We start from the raw sequence: 22319 nt of genomic DNA on the forward strand, positions 1-22319 counted from the left end.
AGAGCTCTGCACTTTGACACTTTCAGCTTTGCACTTTTATTAAAATTCCCCAGAATAAAAAGGGAAGGCATCTGTGAGGAAACAAGATTGATAATAGATTCAAAATGTATTTTCATTGCATTCTTAAATTACCATAATTAAATTAAATTATTAAATGTATTTTTATTAAATTAGCACACAGGCTGGTGTCATTTGCCTTAAATATTTTAATAAAGCCTGTGAAGTCTTCCCTTGTTATTAGCGCTCTCGGAATGTATCTATTTAAATGACAATATGAGTTTAAGTTCTGGCGTTTGGAAAAGAGCTTGGATGGGTGAACTCTGCATTTCTCTGGGGGGCTCAGTGGGGTTACAGGGCTTTCTTTGCTCAAGAGCGGCTGCGGGACCGGGGGCTCGGGGAACCACATAAACTCCCTGTACATATATCTGGAGGAGATACACAAACGATGTGTTGTGACAATAGAGCAGCAAAGCATTTAGGCACATGTTGAAAAACTCTGTGGAACAGAGATGTACTTACAGAGCAGGGCCTGGAGGAAATCTGTGTATTGCTGGGTTTGAAGATAATAGAGAGGGATGAATTAATAATTATATATGTGTGCGCTACATTTAAAGACAGATTTATGTATGTGTTTCATTTTTTTTAATGTCAACCCTGCCTTCCCGCTTTCTTTCTCTCTCGCTATAAACTGGGTATTTTTCAACAGATGCCAGCATGGAAAGCAGTGGTTTCAAGGGTGCTGCTGCTTTGACGACAGCTGTGAGAGTGAACTTGAACCATTTTCATGGGAGGGGTTCGGGATGCCCAGCCCAGGGCTCTGCACCTTGGCCAGCAGCTGCTCCGAACCAGGTAGGGGCTTGCAAATAAACTTTCTCATTGGCCCTCCGGCAAGAGAAAAAGTAAAAAAAAAAAAAAAAAAGAAAATTTATAGATTTCTTAGTGAATTGAAAAAAAGGGGAAATGTAGAAATGGTTCATTTGAACTGTGGCATTTAAAAGTATTTTAAAAAAAGAATAGAAAATGTGGGGGCAGACGGCTGGATGGCAAAGGGACTCGGGGTGGCAATGGGGCTTGGGAATTACTTGCCAAGTGGAATGTGTAAAACTAAGGTTGAAATCCCCTCTTTGCCTGATTGCACGGGGATTTGAATTTGGGTCTCTGAACTCCTCTGAGAGTGCCCAACCGCCAGCACATTCTGGGATGAGAATCTGTCCTGCTGAAGCTGTTCTGCTTTGTAAGAATAATTAAATATTCATTGGGCCAGTGAGAGAACAGAAACAATTTGATAGCCTGGGGATTAAGCCTCTCCAATAAGACGAGGATACAGAAGTAATTCAGTTCCTGATCCGACTCTGATGCTGAACGGATATGAATCTAGGGTCACGCTGACCAAATTTACCAACAATCCCGGTTGGATTTTTCAGTGTATCAATATCACAACAATTTGTTGTTGTTGTTGTCAACGCTGCTCATGTCTTTACAGAAACTGGTATCACATCGGCTTTTGTAACGCTGAATCTCCATTGACTAGAGTTATCCCCATTTTTTATTGGGATCAGAATCGGGGCCACGGGCTCTTTAACAATCCATCTTTGTCCCAGGTTAGCCTTTCTGAACCCCCAATTTGATACTTAGCACAGTGATGTAGCAGAAGTATATCTTGATTATAGCGGTGTTATAGGAAACATTTTTTACTGTATGTCCAGTCTATGGTGGTAATCTGGAGTCATTCAGTAGGAGGGAACTGTAAACCTTTATTATGACATTAATAAACCCAATAGTTTCTGTCAAATCTTAAGAAACCAGAAAATCACCACTAAACATCCATTCAAATGCCATGCTGCGTTAAGAAAGATCTTTGGAGTTCTGTACTGAATTCACTTGCTCAAAGGACAAACTCATTCCTGAGTTGTTTGGGGGAAAAAAAGAAGAGAGGAAGATGTTTTCCAGGTGAAGATCATTAGCAGGAAAGCGGTGCCTTCACACAGCCTCCTGCATCCCTCCGCCTGATCCGAGCCTACGCAGGCCGGGCAGAGCGCTGCACCCTTCCTGCTGCCCGGGGGCCTGGCCCGGGCGCCCAGATCGGGATACTTCTGCCAGGGCTGTTTTCACAGTATCTGCAAATAACCCCCCCAGATTCCTTCCGTTCGAGACACCTTCTCTTCTCATGTCTGGATGTACAGTCGCCCGGGCTCTCGTGATGGCACGGGCCCGTCGCGTGCAGGGAGAGGATGCTCGGAGCCGCGGTCCTGGCGCGCTGGTCGGGGTACGGTAAATGAAGCCTCAGAAGCGCCTTGCTCCTACGAGGCGGTGAAGACCGTGTGAACCAAACAAGCCCCGTCTGAGTGGGAGAAGAAACTCACCCAGCGTTGGTCTTGAGCAATTTCATTCATAACTTGGCACCCGTGCTCCGCGGGATAGCAAGTTTAAAACACTTAGGATTTTTCTAGAAGAAACCTTCCCAGCAGAGAGGCGCAGGCGGCTCCAGCTCCTGCTAAATTTAACACGTTGGGAAAGGCAAAGTAAATAAATCCTCCCCGCCAGCTCTCCGGCAGCAGCCGAGCGCCAGAAGGGGGTGGGGGGCCACCCCCCCAACTTCTCCCGCGGCCGCTGAGCCGTTCGCCTTGGGGGCGATCCCGCCGCCCCCCGATGCAGAGCGCAGGCAGCTCGCCCCGCCGCCGCGGGGGCTGCGCGCTGCGGGACCGGCCGCGGAGCCGGCGCCGGGCGGGCGGGGCGGGGGGGGCGGCTCCGCGCCGCTCCGCGCCGCTCCGCGCGGCGGCGGCGAGTCCGGTCCGCGGCGGCGGTCCGCGTTTTGCGGGCGGCCGCTGTATTTCCCGGGCCGTCCATGGCTCGGTGCTGTTGGCTCTCTCTCCGTCTGATCGGCGCAGGCTGCGCGGGGCTCCCTACGGGATCAGAGCGCTCCCCCGCCGGGACTCCACTCCTCACATCCTCCTGCTGGGACTCAGCTACATTTCCAGCCAAGCCTGGCTTTATTATGTGTGTCTGCACTGCAGCCCCAGCAGCAAGATCAGGAGGAGGAAAAGGAGCCAGGACAAAGAAAAGAGAGGGAGGCTGGCGAGAGCTAAAGAAAATAAAAACCCAGGGCAGCAGCGGCAGCAGCGGCAGCAATGAAGGCAGGAGCGGTGCCACCTTCCAGCGAATAACCCATGGAGGCAGCTAGCGGCCCCGGCATCGATGCAAAGAAGCACTTACCTTGTTCCGCGAAGTGCGTGCGTGCAGGGGAAGGCGGCGGCGAGCGCGGCCGGCCGCGGGGAGCCCACCCGCCCGCCCGCCCAGCTCCGCGCCGCGCACGGCCGGCCGCGCCGCGCCGGGGAGACGGGGCGGCCGCCCCTCGGCCCCCGCGGCCAGCATAAAAAAGGACTCGTCGCCCTCCCCGGCCAGCGGCGGGGGCGAGGAAGGGAGAGGCAGCCGGGGGCGAGCGGGCAGAGAGGGAGGGAGGGGGCCGAGCGCGGCCGGGGGAGGATTTAGGAAAATCGCAACGAGGTCGCACCCCCGGAGCGCCCCGGATCGCCGGGGCCGGTGCTCGCCGTGGGTTTAGACACTTAATTCTCCCCGCGCGCCCTCCCCCACCCCAAACCCAGGGACCCCGCGCAGGGCTCTGCTTTTTTTGCCTTTTTTTTTTTTTTTTTTTATTATTATTCCGAAAGTGCGAGCCGGACTGAGAGCCGCAGGGCGCCTGCAAACTTTAAAGAGAACAAAAAGGCGGGTGGGGGCGCGGGCCGGGCTCGCTTTGCGTCGGTAGTATTTGCACATCCAAGGGGGGGGAAGGAAGGAGGGAAAAAAAAAAAGGGAAAGAAAAAAAAATACTGCAACTGTTGCGCCTGTGATTTTATTTTTTTATTTTTTTTTTTTCCCCGGGGGGAAGGTGCCCGAGGGGGTGGAAAGAGGAGTTGAACTTGCCGCATTGCAACAGGCAAAAGAAGTGAGAAAATCAAATAATCGATCCCTCTGCTGCTGCTGCCGCTTCGCCTCGCAAAGTTTGGAGGTTGGGGGGGGGGGGGAGCAGAAAGAGAGAGGGAGAGGAAGGGAAGGCAGGGACGGGAGGAAGACGAGGAGGAGGAGGACGAGCCACGGCGCCCGGACATGTCCAGGAGGAAGCAAGCCAAGCCCCGCTCGGTGAAAGGTAAGGCATCCTCCGCCGGCCCCCGCCGCCGCCCGGCCCCGGGCAGCCGCCGCCGCCGCCGCCTCCGCCGCCGCGACGCGGCCAATCAGGGCCGGGTCCCGGCTTGGCGGGGATTGCAAATCCCCCCCCATACGGGCCGGTGGTGGCGGAGACCCCCCCGAAACGGACGGCGGGCGGGCGGGCTCCCCACGCGGGGCGAATGCCCCGCGTGGGGAGCCCGCCCGCCCGCCGTCCGTTCCTGTGGGGTGGGGGTGTGCGTGTGTGTGGGTACCGCGGTGCCGGCCGAGACTCGCTGGCGACACGTGTCGCGATAATTGATGAAAGAAGCCGGTAGCATGGTTGAGGCGGGGAGGGAGGAAAGTTTCGCGGTGATGCTCGGGTGCGGCGGCGCATCAGTGGGCCGGGGAAGGGAGGAATGGAGCACACTCGTGTTTTAGCCGGTTAGCTTGAAATTAATGTTTCTTTATGATTGGGAAGGGTAGCGCCGTCTGGTTCCTCCCGCTGTCCAATGCGCGTAAGGGTGGTGAAAGAAGGGGAGAATTAAAACCGATTTGCTAGATAAGGGTTGAAAACTTGCTTGGGCTTGAAGAAACAATAGCCGAATTTAGTAAGAGCTGCATTAATAAAGGTTAAACGTTAAACTTCGCGTATTCTTCACCATCCACAGCGAAGGGGTGTTTAAAACCTCCCGTTTACCTCCGTAAGAAAACAGCTGCTGGCGAAACGTAAAGGGAGGGCCGGGACCAGCCCCGCGCCGTGTTGCACGCCTTGCCAGCTTTTTGACTTTTAAGTGAATTGGTGCGAGATGGGAAGGCGTGATTTCAGCAGCCTTTCGCTCCCAGCCACGAGGAGGTTAGCTGGGGTTGGGTAAGGTTGTATTGTCCTCTGCACAAAGCAGAAGTCGCAAACTCAGTGGTCTGGGGGCTTTGTTGTAGAAGCACAAAAGGATCATAACTTCGGATGCCCAAAAGGTGAAACAAAAAGTCTAAAGCGTTCGTAATTAAATAACTTGTGGGTGGACAAAATTAGCATGCAGTTAATCGACCAGCTAAAGAACAAATTGAAACCCCATCCAGGGCCGTTTTATATTATTTGTGAAATATCCACTGTTTAACAGATGACTGCAATGTAAGTCGTACGTGCTTCAAATGTTTGTGAAGTTTTTGTAAAGTCGGTCCTTCATCTTTATACAAAACCCTTCATCATTTTTCCCCGGACTAACAGTACCTTTTAGCATTGTGCTGTGGGGCAGGTTTGCAGCGTGGCGTTGTGACCCTCCGCAATCCCGGACAATCCCTGCTAAAGGAGCTACTTCAGTAATTGGTAGATGAATGTTACAGTCCGCGGGCAGAAGAAAGGGCAGAGCTAGAGCTATTTCTAGGGGATGCTCTGAAAGACATTGTTTGAAACTAAAAGGATCGCAGTTTGAGAACAGTGGTGCAGGCCTCGGGTCATGACTTCCCTCCGATGAGGGGAGCACGTTTAGTGGCCAGGCCTCTGGAGTTTAAAATATTTTTCTGTGCTAAAGTGTCACATTTAACGTTCGGGAAATAGTTCTATGCCAGTGAAAACCGTGTTTGCTCTAGAAGCCCAGTTAGTAAACATTGACATCTCGTGCCATAATGTTACATATTTACCATGTATTAGTTATTTGTTTTCTACCTCATTACTTTTTAGGTGGCAATATCTCTCGCAAGGGGTTGATGCTTTTTAATGAAATTTTGAGCCTAATTCTAATACAGAACTGATCACTATTTATAAGAGCATTTTTATGAATCGAAGCAGGTAACTTACTGGCAAGTCATAGCTAGGAAACATTATCCCTGTAATGTAGAAATATCTAGAAGGTCTTTGCAACAGTGAGCTGGGTGAAGCCCAGTTTTTAAAGATTCTAAATATTTCTGTAGTCTCTAGGCACAAAAAAATGTGTTTTCAGCTTCAGCATGAGCTGGCTGTAAATTACAGGTCTTAGCATGAGCTGAGTAACAGGGAGTCTGAGGAATGAGCTGAGTCTGGGTGAAATTTTGGATAATAAGAGGCAACTCATACGTGTATGTAGCATAAAGAATTTCTTCCTTTCCTTATATTCATCCATATCATCTGCTTTTAAAAAGTCCGTCATATACATTTTGTGGTCTAGGGAGCTGGCAACCCAGTAGATTGCCACAGTACACGTTTCCATGGAAATAATTGAGATGTAATAAATAAAGGCACTCTGAGGTCACAGGTTTCCCAATTCAACTGAGAAGAAAACAAGCATAAATTACGTGGATATATGTGTAGCATTTAGGACTTAAAATAATTTACCGTTTTTCTCTTTTTCCATATATTTATTTCACTTTGTATAGCAGCCTTGCTATTTATTAACCGCTACTGAGATTCGTGCATCCTTTTTCATTCAGAAAGATTATGCACTAAAATAGAATCAGTTTGCGCCTGTGATGAAAGGGATTATTCTGCATGCAAAAGGAAGGCAAGTTGACTGCACGTTAACTGGGAGCAACGCTGTCTGACATTAAAGAAGCGACCGACTTTGACAGAAGTATCAAATGTTGACAACTCTTAGACGCACGTTATTTAAAATGAAGTGGTTGCAAACCAAACGTGGATGCCAGCAAAGCTGCAGGTCATGTGGCCCCTGTGCTGTATTATCAGGTCTCAGGTTTAGCCTGGCAGAAACTTGCAGTAGTTCCTGCAGCTGTAACTCCAGCAGTAGCCGTGGACTTTCCCCTGACGTGGCATTTAAGATGTGCAATACCATATGCTGATTTGTTTTGATCATTACTTTGTGCAAACTTGGAGATACTAACCTCGTAGCTGGTGGTTGGGGACAAAGTTCTACTTGGCTTAAAGGAAGGTTGTTTCAGATCGATGAGGACGGAGTAAAAGTAGGGGGAGTTGAGCCTTTGTTGGCTTACAAAATAAACGCTTCAGTGACAGTGTGGTGGTAGCAGTGGTGGAGCAAACCACTGGCCTGTTCTGAAGCTTTAATTCACATCACAGGTGAAGCCTGTGCAAGTAATTTTCCTCGGCACGGACCCTTCTTTTGCCCTGCTGCCAGTAACCTCATCTGCTGAGGGCTTTATCTGTTGTCTGTAGGGAAGAGTTGTACCTTACTCAGTGTCATTAAAACCACGTGGTCTTCAACCCCAGAACCATAACACAGTTGTGAACATCAAAACACTCTGTCTGTCTCCCGTTACAAGCGATGGGGAGTGATGTCAACACCAATGTCCTTAAAAGTTTGTTCCGTGCTGCCAGCTCCGGGGAGCGGCTGGCACCCAGTCGGCTGTGGGGGCTGAGGAAGGCAGGCGTTCATCATTCCTGTCGATTAAACTGTAGCTTCTCATCCTACAACTTGGGGCCTTTGGAAGCGGTTCTGTGAAGTGCTGAGATGCTGGTAACAGTAACTTGTAGGTTTCCAGTCCCATGTAATTGTAATTGAGGAATTACGCAACTGCAATTTGTGGGGACTGGGCTCGCGTTGGCACAAGGTTTTAAGCATCAGATGCACTTTGGTTGCTGAATTTGACAGTTCTGCAAATTGCTGTCAGCTTGCAGGGGTATTCTGTGGGTAAACGTGCTAGTCAGTAATCAAACTGTTTTGCAAAAGAATGCACTAATTAAGTCTAGATTTGTTATCCTACTTGAAGTTGCAGAATTGCTGTCATATTTTTTTGCTTTCGGGTGGCAAAAAATGCTGATAGAAACTTTTGATTCACACCCTACCTGCCTCATTTGTGTCAGTCAAGGAGAGAAAAGGGGGGTTGCTCGCTACTTCGTTATCTGCAAAGTAAATAAAAATACTTCAACCATTTGCTGAGTTCCAATTAGTTGATTGCTATGAATGATCTTCTTTAAAGGAATGCTGTTTTACCTATCTGCTCATACAAAGGTTTGATTTTGAATGTCTTGTGAAAAGGATTCTCTTTGTCTTGATTGATGTCAAGAATAAAAGCGTGATGGTAATATCCCTTTGAAAGCTATTGTATTGTCAGCTCTGGCTGACAGCAGGAGGCCCTCCTAGTGCTATAGATTAGCGCTGTGAAAACACTGACATTTTCTTTGTTATATTGCTGTTGTTCTGCTTGCAAAGTCAATTATACAATGTCGGAGCTCAGTTACAGAGTTGACTGTGGAAGTAACAATGTCTTTCATACTTGTCTTAAAGATATAATTTTCCTTTTTTCCCAGTTGATAGAGAAGAACCTGAAGGTACTGGAACAGTACATTCTACAAATTAAATTTTGACAAGTATAATCATAATTGCCAAATACAAGAGACTTGTGCGATTATCCTTTAATTTTACAGTTCATTCAAGTTTCGGTGGAATTTTATTGATACAGTGAAAGCAGCAGCTAAAATTGATAAAACTCATATCAAATAAGATTACGCTCTTGATTGTTCTTTATCAAGTGTAGCTTTTGGGGGATTAGGAATAATTGGAGATGTTGGTGTTTCATTGTGGGGCTGGTGCCCTGAGAGCGTTTGAATCCATGCAGTATACTGAGCACTGCCTTCAGGGATTAGCCTGCAGTTTTTAATTTTTGCCTGTGTATTTTGCCACAAGCCTAGCAGCATTCTCTCCTGAACTCCACAAGTCCCATTTTCCTGCCTTTCTCTCCCTCCGGTATGCTTTCCTGGACAGGATCTGGGTGGTATTTAACTGGTTTTACTGATTGAAACTCCTGCCTGTGTGCAAACACCTTTTAATTGTGGCCTGTTCCCATTGGTCTCGGCGAATATAATGAATAAACGTGGCCAAAAATTGAGAAGAGAGGGAAAGGTAATGCAAAAGGTTTAAATATGAACGGGGAGAAAATAGAAATCTTATGTTTTTAGTGATGCTACGTCTAAAGCCATCGACGAAAAACAACTACCATGCAATGGTAGTGGCTCTCGGAGAACACCTCCTATTTTTTTCTTCAAAAATATTTGTGTACAATCAGTGCAAGTTAAAGAACATCATTCACTGCTGAATTGCTTCAGATGACGTGCAAAAAAATAATCAGAGAGCTCTTGTTAGGACGTTAATTGTAGGATTTCTAAATTACTATTATAAACTAATAGAGTAACAAAAGATTCCACAGTTACCAGCAATTTGTCAGGATTTATTTTGTTTTTCTTCAATAATTGAAAATTAATGTCTTGAAGTGAAAGCAGATGTTCATGCCATCCTCTGAATTGGATATAAAAATGATGTTTTGTAGATGCGTTAAGCTTGTGTAAAAACAAATTGTCTTATCATAGATGGGGCTTTGGCTTGGGTTTGTCTATTGTTTGGTGCCAAATTGACTTTTAGGTTAAACCTGGGTAAGTGGTTTCAGCCTGGTTAAATTAACTAAGCCAAGTGCTTGGGGTGGCACCCAATGATCTGTTATTATAGTGAGTGTTTTAAAAAGCCTACCTCACCTGCTGGCTCTGTGAATGATGATACTTTCTCATACTGAAGAATTAATATTTACTTCTGTTTTGATAAATGCACTCTTAATGGTTTGCTCAGTTATTTTTACTGAACTGGTTAATTTCTATCTTCCCTCCCAATTCCAATTTGTGAAATCAGTTTTAGTGGATTACAACATTTGAAAAATGCAAGCCACATTTTTTTTTAAAAAGAATAATCTCTTGGTCTCGTGCATTAGCCTGCAATCACTCAAAGGTAATAAATTTCTTCATGTATTATAATATTCTCTTAAACAAAAGATTATTAATTGCCCACAATAATCGAACTGTCTTATAAAAATGCCTACATCAACCCCTCATCACTGCACCAGTATTCTCCTTAAATGCCTCTGAAAAAGGATGGCTATTATGTTCCCTCGTATCCTAGTAAATGCGCTGGAGTAATGAAATACTAATAATATGAAACCTATTACAGACTCCTGCTAAATCTTGACTGACAAATGGTGGTGGAGGGGAGGGTCTGGTTCTGGTGCGTGCGTTGGTGGACGTGGACTCGGAGGGTGTGGGTGGGAGCTGGAGCCAAGTGAGGACCAGCTCCGAGCTCTCTGTAGTGTGTGCATTTATTCAACATACTTTAGAGCCCAGAAGTAGATTCTTGTGCATTTTCTTTCCTGATGTCCATTAGTAAATGCAGAGAAGCTGGTTCCTTGTTCTCTTAGACAAATAAGGTGATGCGAGTTTTAAGTACTACATCTTCTTGACAACACCTAGATGTTTATATATGTGCAGCAGTGAATTATGGCGGTTTATCGGTGTCGCTTTATTCTAGGGACTAGAAGGATGTGCAGGGACTAAATGGTCTCTTGTGACATTTCCAGCTACAGAAGGCTCGAGCTTCGACCTCTTGCAATGGTTTGTTTTCTAAAATGCAAACAAAGGGACCCGATGGGGTTGGAAACTGGGTGATGCCATTCAGAATGGGCTCACAAATCTCGTTGCGGTACAGTGAATTGGTGTATGGCATTATCTTTCTACTGTATGACTTATTTTGGATAGCACTGCAATACCCATCTGAATCTAGCGATAAGTAGCTTCATTATATTGTTTGCATTTGCTTAGAAAGAAAACCTTTTTCTTTCTAGCCACAGATTAGGCAACAGAAAGACCAATTTGCAGAGCTTGTAAATGCCACTTGTTAATCATATGCAGTGCAATTATTAATTTTTTTTTCTTTTCCCCCTTGGATGTATTAAGTCAACTTTTTAGCTTTTTATGTAATTGAAATTTGCCCTTTTGTTACCTGGGCATGAATTATTTTTGAAATGTTGTCATTACCCGCCCTGCTGTGAGGTTTATCTCTTCTGTTCATCCTAATTAAATAAAACATACTGTTGTTCGCCAGTCTCGTGTTGAAGTGAATTACCTGCCTGAAGGCTCGCGCTGGTGTCGGGCACGCTTGTTGCAGCAGCAGACGTTGACTAACACGTTTACTTTTAGATTTTCATTTCAAAGGGCTCAGTTTGTGCAGTGTGACAGGTGAATGGTGAATGCTTTACAGGACTTTCAAGAGCTGAACAAACAGTAAAGGACTTATTGCTACTGCAGCGGAGTGGCAAGTACAAATGTAAGGCAGCCTTTGTGGCAGAGGAGCCTTGCCTTTGCTGGATAAAGGCTGCGCAGGAGACCTGAAGGGCTCGCTTGGGTATGCTGGGGGTGAAATAATCTCAGTCGTGGTCTCATTTAAACCCACCCTACCTGCATGTTCTCCTGGGCAATTTCTAGTGGGGTTGATCTCGCCTCTCTTTGTAGCATCACCCGCAGTCGTGTTCTCCTCGAGTCTAGTACTGATAACGAAGGCTGCTTCAGAAGTGTAACAGTTGGAGTTTCTTTACACAGAAGTTATTTCCAGTTCATATTAGAGAAAGTAAACAATGCGTTCAGGTTTTAAAGCAAAGCGAAGGGAAAGGTCCCTGCTTGTAGAGAAATTGTTTGTTTAAGCCTCTGATAGTGCTACAGAAAATGCGTTGCTCACTAGTGAAATCCTGTTATGAGTAAAACTACAAGTCACTGTGCTCCAGTAACTGTTGGCTCCTGCTAGGCTCTGGAGGTTTGGTCAAATGTGGCCTAATTCTGCTTTCCAAATATTAAAAAAAAAATTACACAGAGGGCAAAAAGACAAGTTCTTAATATGCATATCCTGGGAAAATCCTAAACCAGTATTTTTACCCCCTCCAGTACCAAGGCTAATCAAAATTCCTTTGTTTTCACATCTACCATTAAAATATATGCCTCCCTTGGTTGTCTGCTGACTGCACAAGTTTAACCACTCAATTGGACTCACAAAAGCTGTTACTGGGTTTAGGTAACATTTGCCTACAGGTAATTTAGAGAGGGGATGAGGCTCCAGGCAACCTCCAACAGGACTGATACTTAATTTAGCAGCTCTGCTCATTTCTTGATGATCCTCACCTGGCTGGGATGAGGTTTTTCTGGGTTACCATTGAGGCACGTTAGCCAAGCCTCCACCTGGTGATTGCTGGAACTTGCTTCACATGGTGGTGAACTGAGTGGTAATGAAGATAATGTCGATGAAGACAGACTTGCCGTGCCCTTTGAAAAGAGGGTGTTTGGTGCAACGCAGAGACGAAGTCCTCCACTGGGTCAGCATCTAGGACCCGCTTTTGCAGTTTTTAGCGTGAGTGCAGTTTTTCCCCTTGACACTAATTGGAGCTGGATTGGATGTTTAAATGTAAGCCTGAACTCCCTGAATCTGCTGGAGAACTGTTAATCAAGGTTCCTGTTGGTGTTAGAGGACTGCGAGTAGCCCTAGGCTTGTATCAGCCATGGGTGAAACCCCTGTCTTGTTTTGGTGGTAGTGTTTCTTACTGACCTTAGCGGGATGGGATTTTATTCTCATTTCTTGCATTGCAATTGAAAGAGCAAGAGAAGCAAAGAGATTTGATGGGAATAGTCACTTGGTATCCGATACCGCAGAGAGCATCTCCTGCTTCTTCTGCTGGCTCTGTGCGATTGCTGCTGGGGGCGTTTCTAGGAGAGCACTGGGAAGGTTCAAGGTGCAGAGGATGCAGCAGTGCTGTGGGAGCACCCCAATGGCACTGCGGGAAACCCAAGAGACCTGGGTTGTGTTTAACATCAGCCAATGTAAGCAGGTACAGATTTCCGTGAGCAAAATTGTCTGTGATTCTGCATCCTTTCAATCTCCTCTCCCCCAAACTGGAAAACTAAAAGGAGGCAGAGAAAACACATGGTAGAAGGACAAACTTAATACTTGGGGAAACAGAAATGCTAAACAGAGAATGATGGAAATAAAATAGGGAAACCAGGAAATCTGTTGCTGGCGTTTGAGTATGGAGGGTGCCTGATGATGAGATGCAAAGTTTTGGCACAGAGGTTTCCTTACCTGGAGCTGCATCTATATTATTTTTAACTTTTAGTTTAAAGACTGAGAGAAGGAACAGATCTGAAAAGTGACTCCAACTCCATGGAAAAGGGTATGATTAAACATAAGCAGAAAAGAAAACACTAGAAATGTAAAACAGCTAAACAAAGTAGCTTTTCTGCTCTTAATAGACAGTGACAGTGCTTTCTGGTCTGGAGGAGTGTATTTATTGTGGTTTATAGTTGTTTTCTGTTTAGTATAGTGAACTTTGAGGACAGCTGTGATTGTGGTCATTAATTCTGGAAGTTTCAACTATTTTATGATCATGGCAGCATCTGAACTTGGCCTGTGAGGACTCCTAATTTTTCAGGGTTTTGGAGGGAAGAGGAGGTCAGGGTGGCAATTGGAAAAAGTAGGCTTTCAACACTTCTTACGCGAATGCATGCAAATACATTTAATATATGATGTATGTTCACATGTATGTGAAAGAGAAGGTCTACAGGAATAGGTAGTATCTTTTGTTAGACCAACTAACATGGTTGCAAAATGCAAGGAAGTTTTTCTGATGCATAAGCCTGCCTTCTGCTCTGAAAAAAGCAGCAGCCTTCTGGCTGTTTTGCTTGATAGGTAAATGTAGCTTTGCTTTAATTTACTTATTCAAGCTCTTACTCAAATTTCTCTTGCTTCATTAGATTACTCACATGAGTAAAGATATACTGGATTACATAGTAATGCTAAGCTTGTATATTATTTATTGCTGAATTCTGTGGATGCATTTCAGCCGGGTAAATTGCTCGTGGCCTCCTTTATTTCTAGGAAAATGGCATGCCTTGCCCTTCATAATTTCTTTGCTTTTACTGACCAGACTGTTCCCCCAGAGGGCATGTGGGATGTGGCAGGGTATTGAAAATACTGGGATGGAGAAGTAGAGAAGGAGGGCTGTGTGTGAATTGCACTTTATTTATGTTTATGCTAGATTTATATGGCAAAAATGGCGTGTTTCTGGCAGTGATACTTTGTGGGGAATGTAGTAGGCAACTCTGGGTGAGAAAGTTGTTACCTTGACATGATTTTTTTAAAGATAAAGAAGTACTTTCAGTCTAATTCTGAGCATCCTTTAGGAGTATGGTATTATGAGCCATTTTAAAATGAAACTGAGTGCTTGTCTTCAGCCCTTGTACTGAGTCTCACCTAATGCTTGTGTATGAGTTCACTGATCTGATTCCCTTCATTTCAGGGGTGTTTTCTTCCCTAATTTCTTTCCTGCTTGATAACAGATAAGTGAGATTTGTTTTAAAGCTCCCATTTGGTTTATTTTGATTACTATTTTTGGTCTTAAATAAACACTCAACAGAGAGCTTCTGTTTTTATTCTTCTCAATATAAGTAAATCAGTAATAAGTCTGAACTTGAAGGTGAGGCTCTAGAGAGGAAAAAAACAAACAAACAAAAAACCCGAACAAAACCCACCACCCCTGAGAGATGCTTGGCAGAGCTGTGGTGTGACTGGTTTCCAGTGCACCGAGGGGTGCTGCGGAGCGGGGAGCTGCCGAGCCCTGCCTGCAGAGCTGCCAGGCTGCATAGCCGGGTGTCCCTGGCTGCAGCAGGAGCTGCTGCTCCAGAGACCTGGGGGGACAAAACCCCCCTGCCACCGGCAGAAAGATGCCACTTCAGTGGTGGGGCTGTTAGTGGCAGGCAGGCGGATCTCCCGTGAGCAGGGTTTGCGGGGCGCTCTGACACGCACCAGGAATTCGCCCAAAGACCAAATGCATATTTTCATAAAGAGGTATCTCGGCTATGATTTTTCCTCCTTGCCAGTGGGTCTGTATTCAAAATGTGGCTCCAAAGAAAATGCATAGAAAAATGAGCTTTTAATTTGTCACCTGCTGCTGAACCACCCTGTCCTCCTTGAGATGCCAAGTTGTAAATGAGGTTTTTGTATCCCCACACACGGCCATCCAAGAAACGTTCTGCATGTCATAGCTGTCAGTGGCACAGCTGAAGACATCAGACCGGTGGCTTAAAACCTGCTGCTGTCTGACTGGCACGAGCAAAGCCAAAGCAGTGCAAAACCTGAGCAAACAAAAAGGCAGGTAGAGAAACTGTTGTCTCCAGTGACTTGGGAGGTCCTGGCTGCCTCCAGAGCAGGGGCTGCTCGAAGCTTTCTGTCCGGCAATGTTGAGGAAAAAGGAAGCAAAATTGTTTCTTTGTGCTATCACTCAGAATGCTGTTGGAAAACTCCCTTTAAATTAATCTTTAAAAAATGCAATAATTGTTCTACAGATTTTATTTTGGAGAATAGCGTCTTGTGTGGCTGCGCATTCTACTGCCTCTTCCACCGTGCGTATTTGTCCGAGCACTGGGGATGGCAGGTATCCTAGCTGACAAATGCAGCTTGTTTCCTAGCAAACCTCAAACCACCTAATGAAAGCTTATCTTGGGGTAGAAGTCTAGAACTTTGATTTTTAATCTATGGACAGATGATGATGGGTTGAAGGAAAACTAGCCCAACTGTGGGACCGGCAGGGAACCTGGCTCTTCCCAGTACCCCCCCCCCCGGAGAGCAGCCCCTGCTGTTATAGCTGCCCCGTCCGGGTAGAGGCAGCTGCCCTTCACCATGGTATCTGAGTGATTGTATCGATTAGGCAGCTGAAGATTAATAATATAAGGAAATAATCCTGTCTTACATGAAGGTATTATTGTGCATAACTAACCTTGTGACGCTGTCCTCTCTGCCTGCCTTCTCATGTTTTCTTCCTAACATCTGTAGCCTGTGAAAATGTCTGTGGAGTCCCTTTAGCAGCTTTGCTTCCCTTCCCACAGCATCTCTCCTACCTTGGAGCTTGGGAAGCTTGAGAGTGTTTTGCTTTGAGGGAATACCTACAGGTAGGTTTTCCTCCCCAGGTGGAAGCCTCTTTACTGTTTTTTCCTACCTTGAATCTTTGCTGGTTTTGGTCCTTGCAGTTACAGAGAACATAGCAACAACCCTGGAGCTTGTTAGCAGAGCTCCCTGGGTCAGTCGTGCCTTCGGGGAGGGAAGCAGGCAGGGGAGGAAGGGGCAGGACATGGCCTGCCTGCGGGTTGGCGTGCCGGGAGCCCAGCCTCGGCCACCGCTCAGCTCGTGGTGGGACCTGCCGAGGCGACGGCAAGGAGGAGACACCGTGGAATCCTCCCGCTGCTTTGGGAAGCGGAAGGCGGTTGGTGCTCTTATTAGAGGGAACTTATCTGCTCTTCTGTCTTTCTTACTGTCTACTGCTGGCTTGACTTGATTTTCTTTTATTGCCACATCCCAACAGGTTTGTTTTCTTCTGAAGATTTTTTTTTTTTTTTAATTTGATGTTGCCATGTTGGAAAAACACACACCAGCCCCTGGCTTAAATGCAGTCTGCAAGTCAGCATATGTTAAACCCCACTGCTCTGGAAGGGAGCGTGGAGATGAATCCTGGTCGATTCTGGGCTGCCGTTACCTTATGCTCAGCCTGTGAAACTCTGTTTTTTGCCTCCTGGCTGCCTGGCACAGTCCCGTGGCTGTCCCCACTGCTGCACAAAGTGAGGGCTGATCTGATGGGTTTTGCTCTCCTTCCATTTCTGGCTCCTTGTTATGCTGCTTACCTAGCAAAGGACTCTTGGGAGCTGATTTTACCCAGCAGCCCATCAGAAAAGTAACCCCGTAGCTCTCTGCTGACTGCAGACAGGTCTGGTGTGTGTCAGTGCAAGGCAGGGCAAGCCTCCTGGCAGTGTTCAGGTGCCATCGGTTTGGGTCAAACCTTTGTGAAACCAGCCTCTGCTGGGGAGGCTGGACCGTGGCTGCTCACGTGGGATCTGGGTGTGTGCCCGCATCTGCACTGGGCTGATGGGCAGGTCGCAAAACCCCTGCAGATGGGTCCATGAAATGACTGTTGTTGAAGCAAATGCTCGAATCTGTGGTGAAGTGAAGGATGCAAAACCACATGAGCACAGCTTGAAGAAGTTCACTGAAAGTGATGAAGAATAGACTCAAGTTGCACAACTGCTTGCTGCTCACTCCCATTCCCGTGAGAATTGCGTGTCCCAGTGGAGGTGTGAGCTGTGGAGCGCTCCGTGGTGTCCCGCTGCGGTGGCTGGGTGCTGCTCCTCACCCCTCTCTGGATGGGGATCCCAGCCAAGTGGGCAAGCCGTGCTTTGAAAGCAATGCAAAGCAGAGAGAGCGAGCGAGCGAGAGCTCGTGTTGCAGGGAAGAGGGAAGGCACCCAGCGATCAGAGTTTGGCCAGTGCCTTTCACTGCTCCTGTGCTGGTGGAAGTTGCTGGCAGCAGCCTCGCATGAGGCAGCATTGCTGGAGAACAATTTTCTTCTCTATTCTAACTTAGTGGAAATAATGGCACTAAGAAATTAGATTATGTATCTCAAGAAAAAAGGAGATTTGTTATTCTGCTTTTAGCTTGCACCATAGGCTGTGTCACCATGGGGTGCGGCTCACCAAGTGGGTGCTCCGGCTAATCCTGGCACTTAAACACCAGCCGGTCCTTTGGCAGACACTGGTCTGTCTCCCACGCTTGGATGGCAGGAGATACGATGGTAAATCCCGGCTCTTTTTGCTACTTTATACAGGCTTTTTTGTTATGGGTGAATTTTCACTATGGTTGACTCAAACACCACTGTGTCCCGTAACCTCATATATAGGCCGGTTCACGTTTCTGGAGTTGTAATGTAGCAATGACTTTGCGAAGGACAAAGCCTCTGCTGCCCAAAACACCCGGTGTCCTTGGCCCCACCCAGCTGGTGGCTGGCCTGGACTTTAGTGTTGTGGCAGTGGCTTGCGCTTGTTTGCCTTCTTATTTAGATTATTTCTGATGTGGCAAATTTTGAAGGCCTTCCCTGCTGGGAAGGCCTATCTTCTCCCCCCCCATTTGCTTATTTTTAGTCATAGGAAGTAAAAGAATTGGCTGTTTGCCAAAAAGAAAAACAAACAAACAAAAACCCCGAAGCAACCACAACATTGTACCTTTCCTTGCTTTTTAAAAAAATCTCCTTGTAAGTGTAAACTGATGTGGTTTTTTTAGTAGAAGCTTGTGATTCAATGTTAAACCAATAACATCAAAGAATAAAATAGGGTGGTTTCTTGTGTGTTTTCCTATTATTAATCTTGTGCAGATTTGGGAAAACATTGTGGTGTGAAAATATGAAGAAATGTTGTCTCGTGTAAAGGAATAAAAGAGAGTAAGATCTTTAAATAACTCAGCATGCTTGTGCAATAGCGTTGGTTGGGCTGCAGTCTGGGCTCTCGAACAACCTTACTTTAAAAAAAAAAAGCTTTAGATTTTATAAATATTTCTGTGTCTCTTTCTCTCTCTTTTGCAATACCTAACATACATTGTCTGTTCTGCTGTTAACTCCCTGATGCAGAATTCCTAAGTTTGGGCTAATAGAAAATTTGGAGGATTCTTCATTATCTGAACCTCTTGAGAAATACCAAATATGTTCCAGTAATTGTGGTGTAGTACAACAGGGAGTCACACTGGCAGTTTGTTGGAAAGGGTTTTTCCTGTAGTTATGAAAACCATACAACTATTAAAATCCCCAAAACTGAAACCGTTGGGATTACTCATATACTTACAGTTAAGCGCATGCCTAAAGGTAGATATATTCAGCATGCCGTTTTTGACTTGCGTTTGATTCTAGCTTGAGAATATCAGAAAAAAAAAATTCCTCAATCACTTCAGTCTTGTGCAGCCTTTTTATTCCGTATTTACACGGCCATAGCACGCTGGACTGTGGCTTGTGACAGAAGCGCCTAGGTTTGCTATCAAGCAAATTATTGATAATAAAGAATGAAAAGTTTGGAAAATAGTAAGATACTCTGGGCTGTCAGAAGAGACTCAGAGTCAGATTTCTCCCCTCTTGCCTTCTCTTCTACCTCTGCCACAGCTCCTTCATGAATGTGCAGGTGCCTTTTTTTCTCTCAATATTTTCTGTCTTGATTGTATGCAAAGAGGGTATAACATTTGTCCCTTGGAGAGTAGAGTGAATTTATTAAATGCTGTGAGATGCTGGGTAGGTAAAAGTGAAATGGAACACCAATATTATAGTTCAGGTCATAATATTTGGATTTGCTTGGTGGTTGTTTCATCTTTGCTATTCTACAAGATGTTTTATAGAATAGAATTAACAGGAAAAACTAGAAAGCGATGCTTGCTTTATAGCTGCAGTATAGGGACTTTTGTCCTTGCCAGGCAATCTCTTACTGAGAAGGCTCTGGTTACCTTGCTCTTCTGTCCACAAGGTAGCAATAGTAACAGCTCTCTGTATTTCTCAGTTCCTTTCTTAAAAACTTCTTTTGATTAACTACTACTTCTTTTGTATGTGACTTTCTCTTGGAAAACACTGGCATATGCCTATAACTGTATTGATATATCATCCTGAGGAGTTAGTTAGTGCACCTGTTCTTCTTACGAAAAAAAATGCATTTTGTGTCTATGAAACTGTCTGAATGATTTGCTTTGAGCCAGAATTTGGAAATATGCAGGTTGTGGAGTATAACCAACACAAAAATGTTTTTGTTGCGCTTCTTTAAAGAAAATCCATTTGCACAAGTATCAATATGTGGGGGAATTTAATTTTAAAAACAGTCCCAGCCACTTTGTAGAAAAATATAATGCAGTACATAAACTCATTTTAGACACTACTTATTCTACCGTGTCCCATTAGTTGATGTTTACACAGTGCTTTGAAAATGTAAAGCACTATATAAGTGCTTATTATTACTACATTATTATTATTCTCCCTCTTGAAAAAAGACCCTCTAGGGGAGAGGGAGACTTGCTTTGCATTTCATCTGTAGTGCAGATCCCACAAGAAATATACCCGTTTGTTTTGGTTTTTACATTCTTCCCTCCCCGCTTCCACCCTTCTGGAGGAAAAAAAAAAAAAAAAAAGTATTGTGTTTCAGAGATTACAGAGCTTTTATTTAGTTTATGCTTGGTAACTACACCAATGAGAACATTATTTGAAGGCATATAAAAATCTTAAAATAGCTTTTTATTCCAACCTGTGTGATAAAATGAATCGCCGCCCTGGTCTCGGCCCCTGTGGTCCGTGGGTGCTGCAGAGGCACCTTGCCCAGCCTGGGCACCGAGGGACAAGCAGGAGCTGGTGCTGATGCCCTTTGCTGGGGTCCTCCTGCCTGGCCCCTCTGCCAGTGCGGGCCCAAGGACAAAAACCGCTGAGTGAAGGGAGTACAGGGACAGTGCCAACAAAGCCTTAGAAGAATTTCCTGCCTATAGAGAGGAAGCACTACAAGTTTTTCTGTGGTATCAGAACTATTGTTTTTCCTTGTAAAGAACACGTCAATCCCTCATCTCCTGTACATGCTTTGAACAGAGCCTGTATCACTGCAGGAGAACAAGATTTCAATTTAAGTTATTTTAACCCACTTTATCCCTTGAATCCTTATCACGAGAAGGACTTTTAGTGGGCAATGTTAACCGTTTACATCCTGAAATTTGAGAGTGATTCCCTGTGCTTCTGCATTATATACTGTGCCGTACCATGGTTGAGTACCATTGGTTGCCATAATCATGGCCGATGAAATCCGGAGTTATTTTTGCCTGGGTACCCCTAGACTTGCATTGTTGTAAGATAGGGAAGCAGTAACCATAAGCCTCCTTTGAGTACAGTGAGGAACATTTCCCTCCTCTTCTAGTTTTACCTTTCTTGCGCTGCTCTCTGGTGCTCTGGTACCTGCCCAGCCCCATGCTGGGCTCCCCACGATGCAGCAGCTCTGCTTCCAGTGTTCCCTGCCTGTCGCTGCTGTCAGCTGCGTTTTGGGAAGAGGTACGGAGGAAAGGGAAAGAGGCCTCGAAAAATGTGCAGGATGGGAGACCCTGAAGATGATGATTACTACATAGCATAACCTGACTTAGGTTTGTCACTGGATTTGGCCCTCGGTTACGTCATTGCACATGGCCACTAAGTAATGAGGTCACACGCAGCATTTCAGCCTGGTTTCCAACAGAAATGGGGTTTTACACAGCCATCCTTAGCTGCGTGCCTGTGTGTGCCCTTTGGTGGTGGTTCAGTCTGAGCTGGTGTCCCCCAGCCGTGGCAGGGGGTGGTGGTCGCTGGTAGCTGTGGTCCCAAACCTCTACAAACAACGGCAGGGTGAAAGAAGGGGGAAACCCCTGAAATCAGCTGGAAAGGCTTCAGCAAACGCTGAGCAGCCTGTGCAGGAGAGTGCTTACAGTACTGGTGTGGCTGCAGGAGAGGCTGCTGCACGTGGGAGTGGGGACACGGTGACAGGCTGGGCCAGTCTTGGTTGCATTCAGAGCTCTCTTTCCTTTATTCGTTTCAAGTGACTAATATTTCAGCTGTGTGACTGACCGTATTTCCAGGCATTGTCTAAATCAAAGCTGAAGTGTAAATGTGGTCTGATAACTTAAACCCATGTATTATGTTGTTATTTTATAAAGGGTTCATCAGCCTTGTCAGTGCAGGTCGGATGCTTTAGTTTCAGAGAGCAAAGCACCAGGCTGTGGGGAGGTACACGGCAGGGTTGGGGCTGGCATTGGCCTGGCGGAGCCCCTTAGGCTGCATCTCTCCTGAAGCTGCCAGCCCTGAAATTACCACCGGGGAAACTGGCCGTGGGCAAGTTTTGCCGTGCTCAGCGCCCAGGGGCTCATTGGTGTGGGGAGGTAGTGGGACGGGTTGGCACAGCCTCACGCCCCTCCCTGCTTCTTTCTTTTCTAAAGCGCAATTAATTTGGGGATAGAAAAGTGTGAATTTTTATAGACTGGAAGCTTAAATTCAGAGTGAAAACCAGTTCGCTTGGGCACCCCGGATTGTTTGACTGATTGCAGATGCATGACCAGAGACTGAGCCTGGGACAGCAGTAGGTGTACGTACTTGATACAGTTAAAAAAGACAAAAATTCCGCAACTTTTCTTGCCTCTTTCAGTCCAAGCCTGCTAAGTTTGTAGAAACCTTGTCAGTGAGAGCAAACTTGTTACTGAAACCTGGCTCTGGACGATGCCTGGCACAGCCCCTGGATGATGGAGGGTGCTTCCCGTACCCTGCAGAAGACTCAATGTAACTGGGAAAACTATAGAGAGATCAAATTTACCTGCTGTGCCTTAGCAAAGGCATTTACCTGCAATGGGAGTGAAAGTTGTCAGACCCGTGCGCTCGTCAGGTTTCCTTGTCAGTGCTCATCCCTTCCCCTTGGGGTGTATTTTTTCTACTTGTGTTTCAATGACGAACTCACCAAAATGGAAATGAAGGTGGCAGTCACTGCCCTCACTGTGGTATAAATCAAATGGGGGTCAGCCTTGGGGCAGCCCTGTGGGATGGGGTGGATGTTGCTGGTTCCTCAGTGTCCCCACACCTCCCTGGAGGACAGG

General features: G+C 46.0%; 1 protein-coding gene across 1 annotated transcript in view; it reads left to right on the forward strand.

The window, feature by feature from the left end:
- The first annotated feature begins 4065 nt into the window (after positions 1-4065).
- Positions 4066-22319, forward strand: part of ZNF423 (zinc finger protein 423) — a 235536-nt gene continuing 217282 nt past the window's right edge. The window contains exon 1 of the mRNA XM_082318973.1: positions 4066-4144. Coding sequence (XP_082175099.1) covers positions 4105-4144 — 40 coding nt within the window. The 5' untranslated portion in view covers positions 4066-4104. The remainder of the gene's footprint in view (positions 4145-22319) is intronic.

This window comes from Platalea leucorodia (assembly GCF_965183815.1).
Source record: "Platalea leucorodia genome assembly, chromosome: 8".
In the NCBI taxonomy this organism is placed as follows: Eukaryota; Metazoa; Chordata; class Aves; order Pelecaniformes; family Threskiornithidae; genus Platalea; species Platalea leucorodia.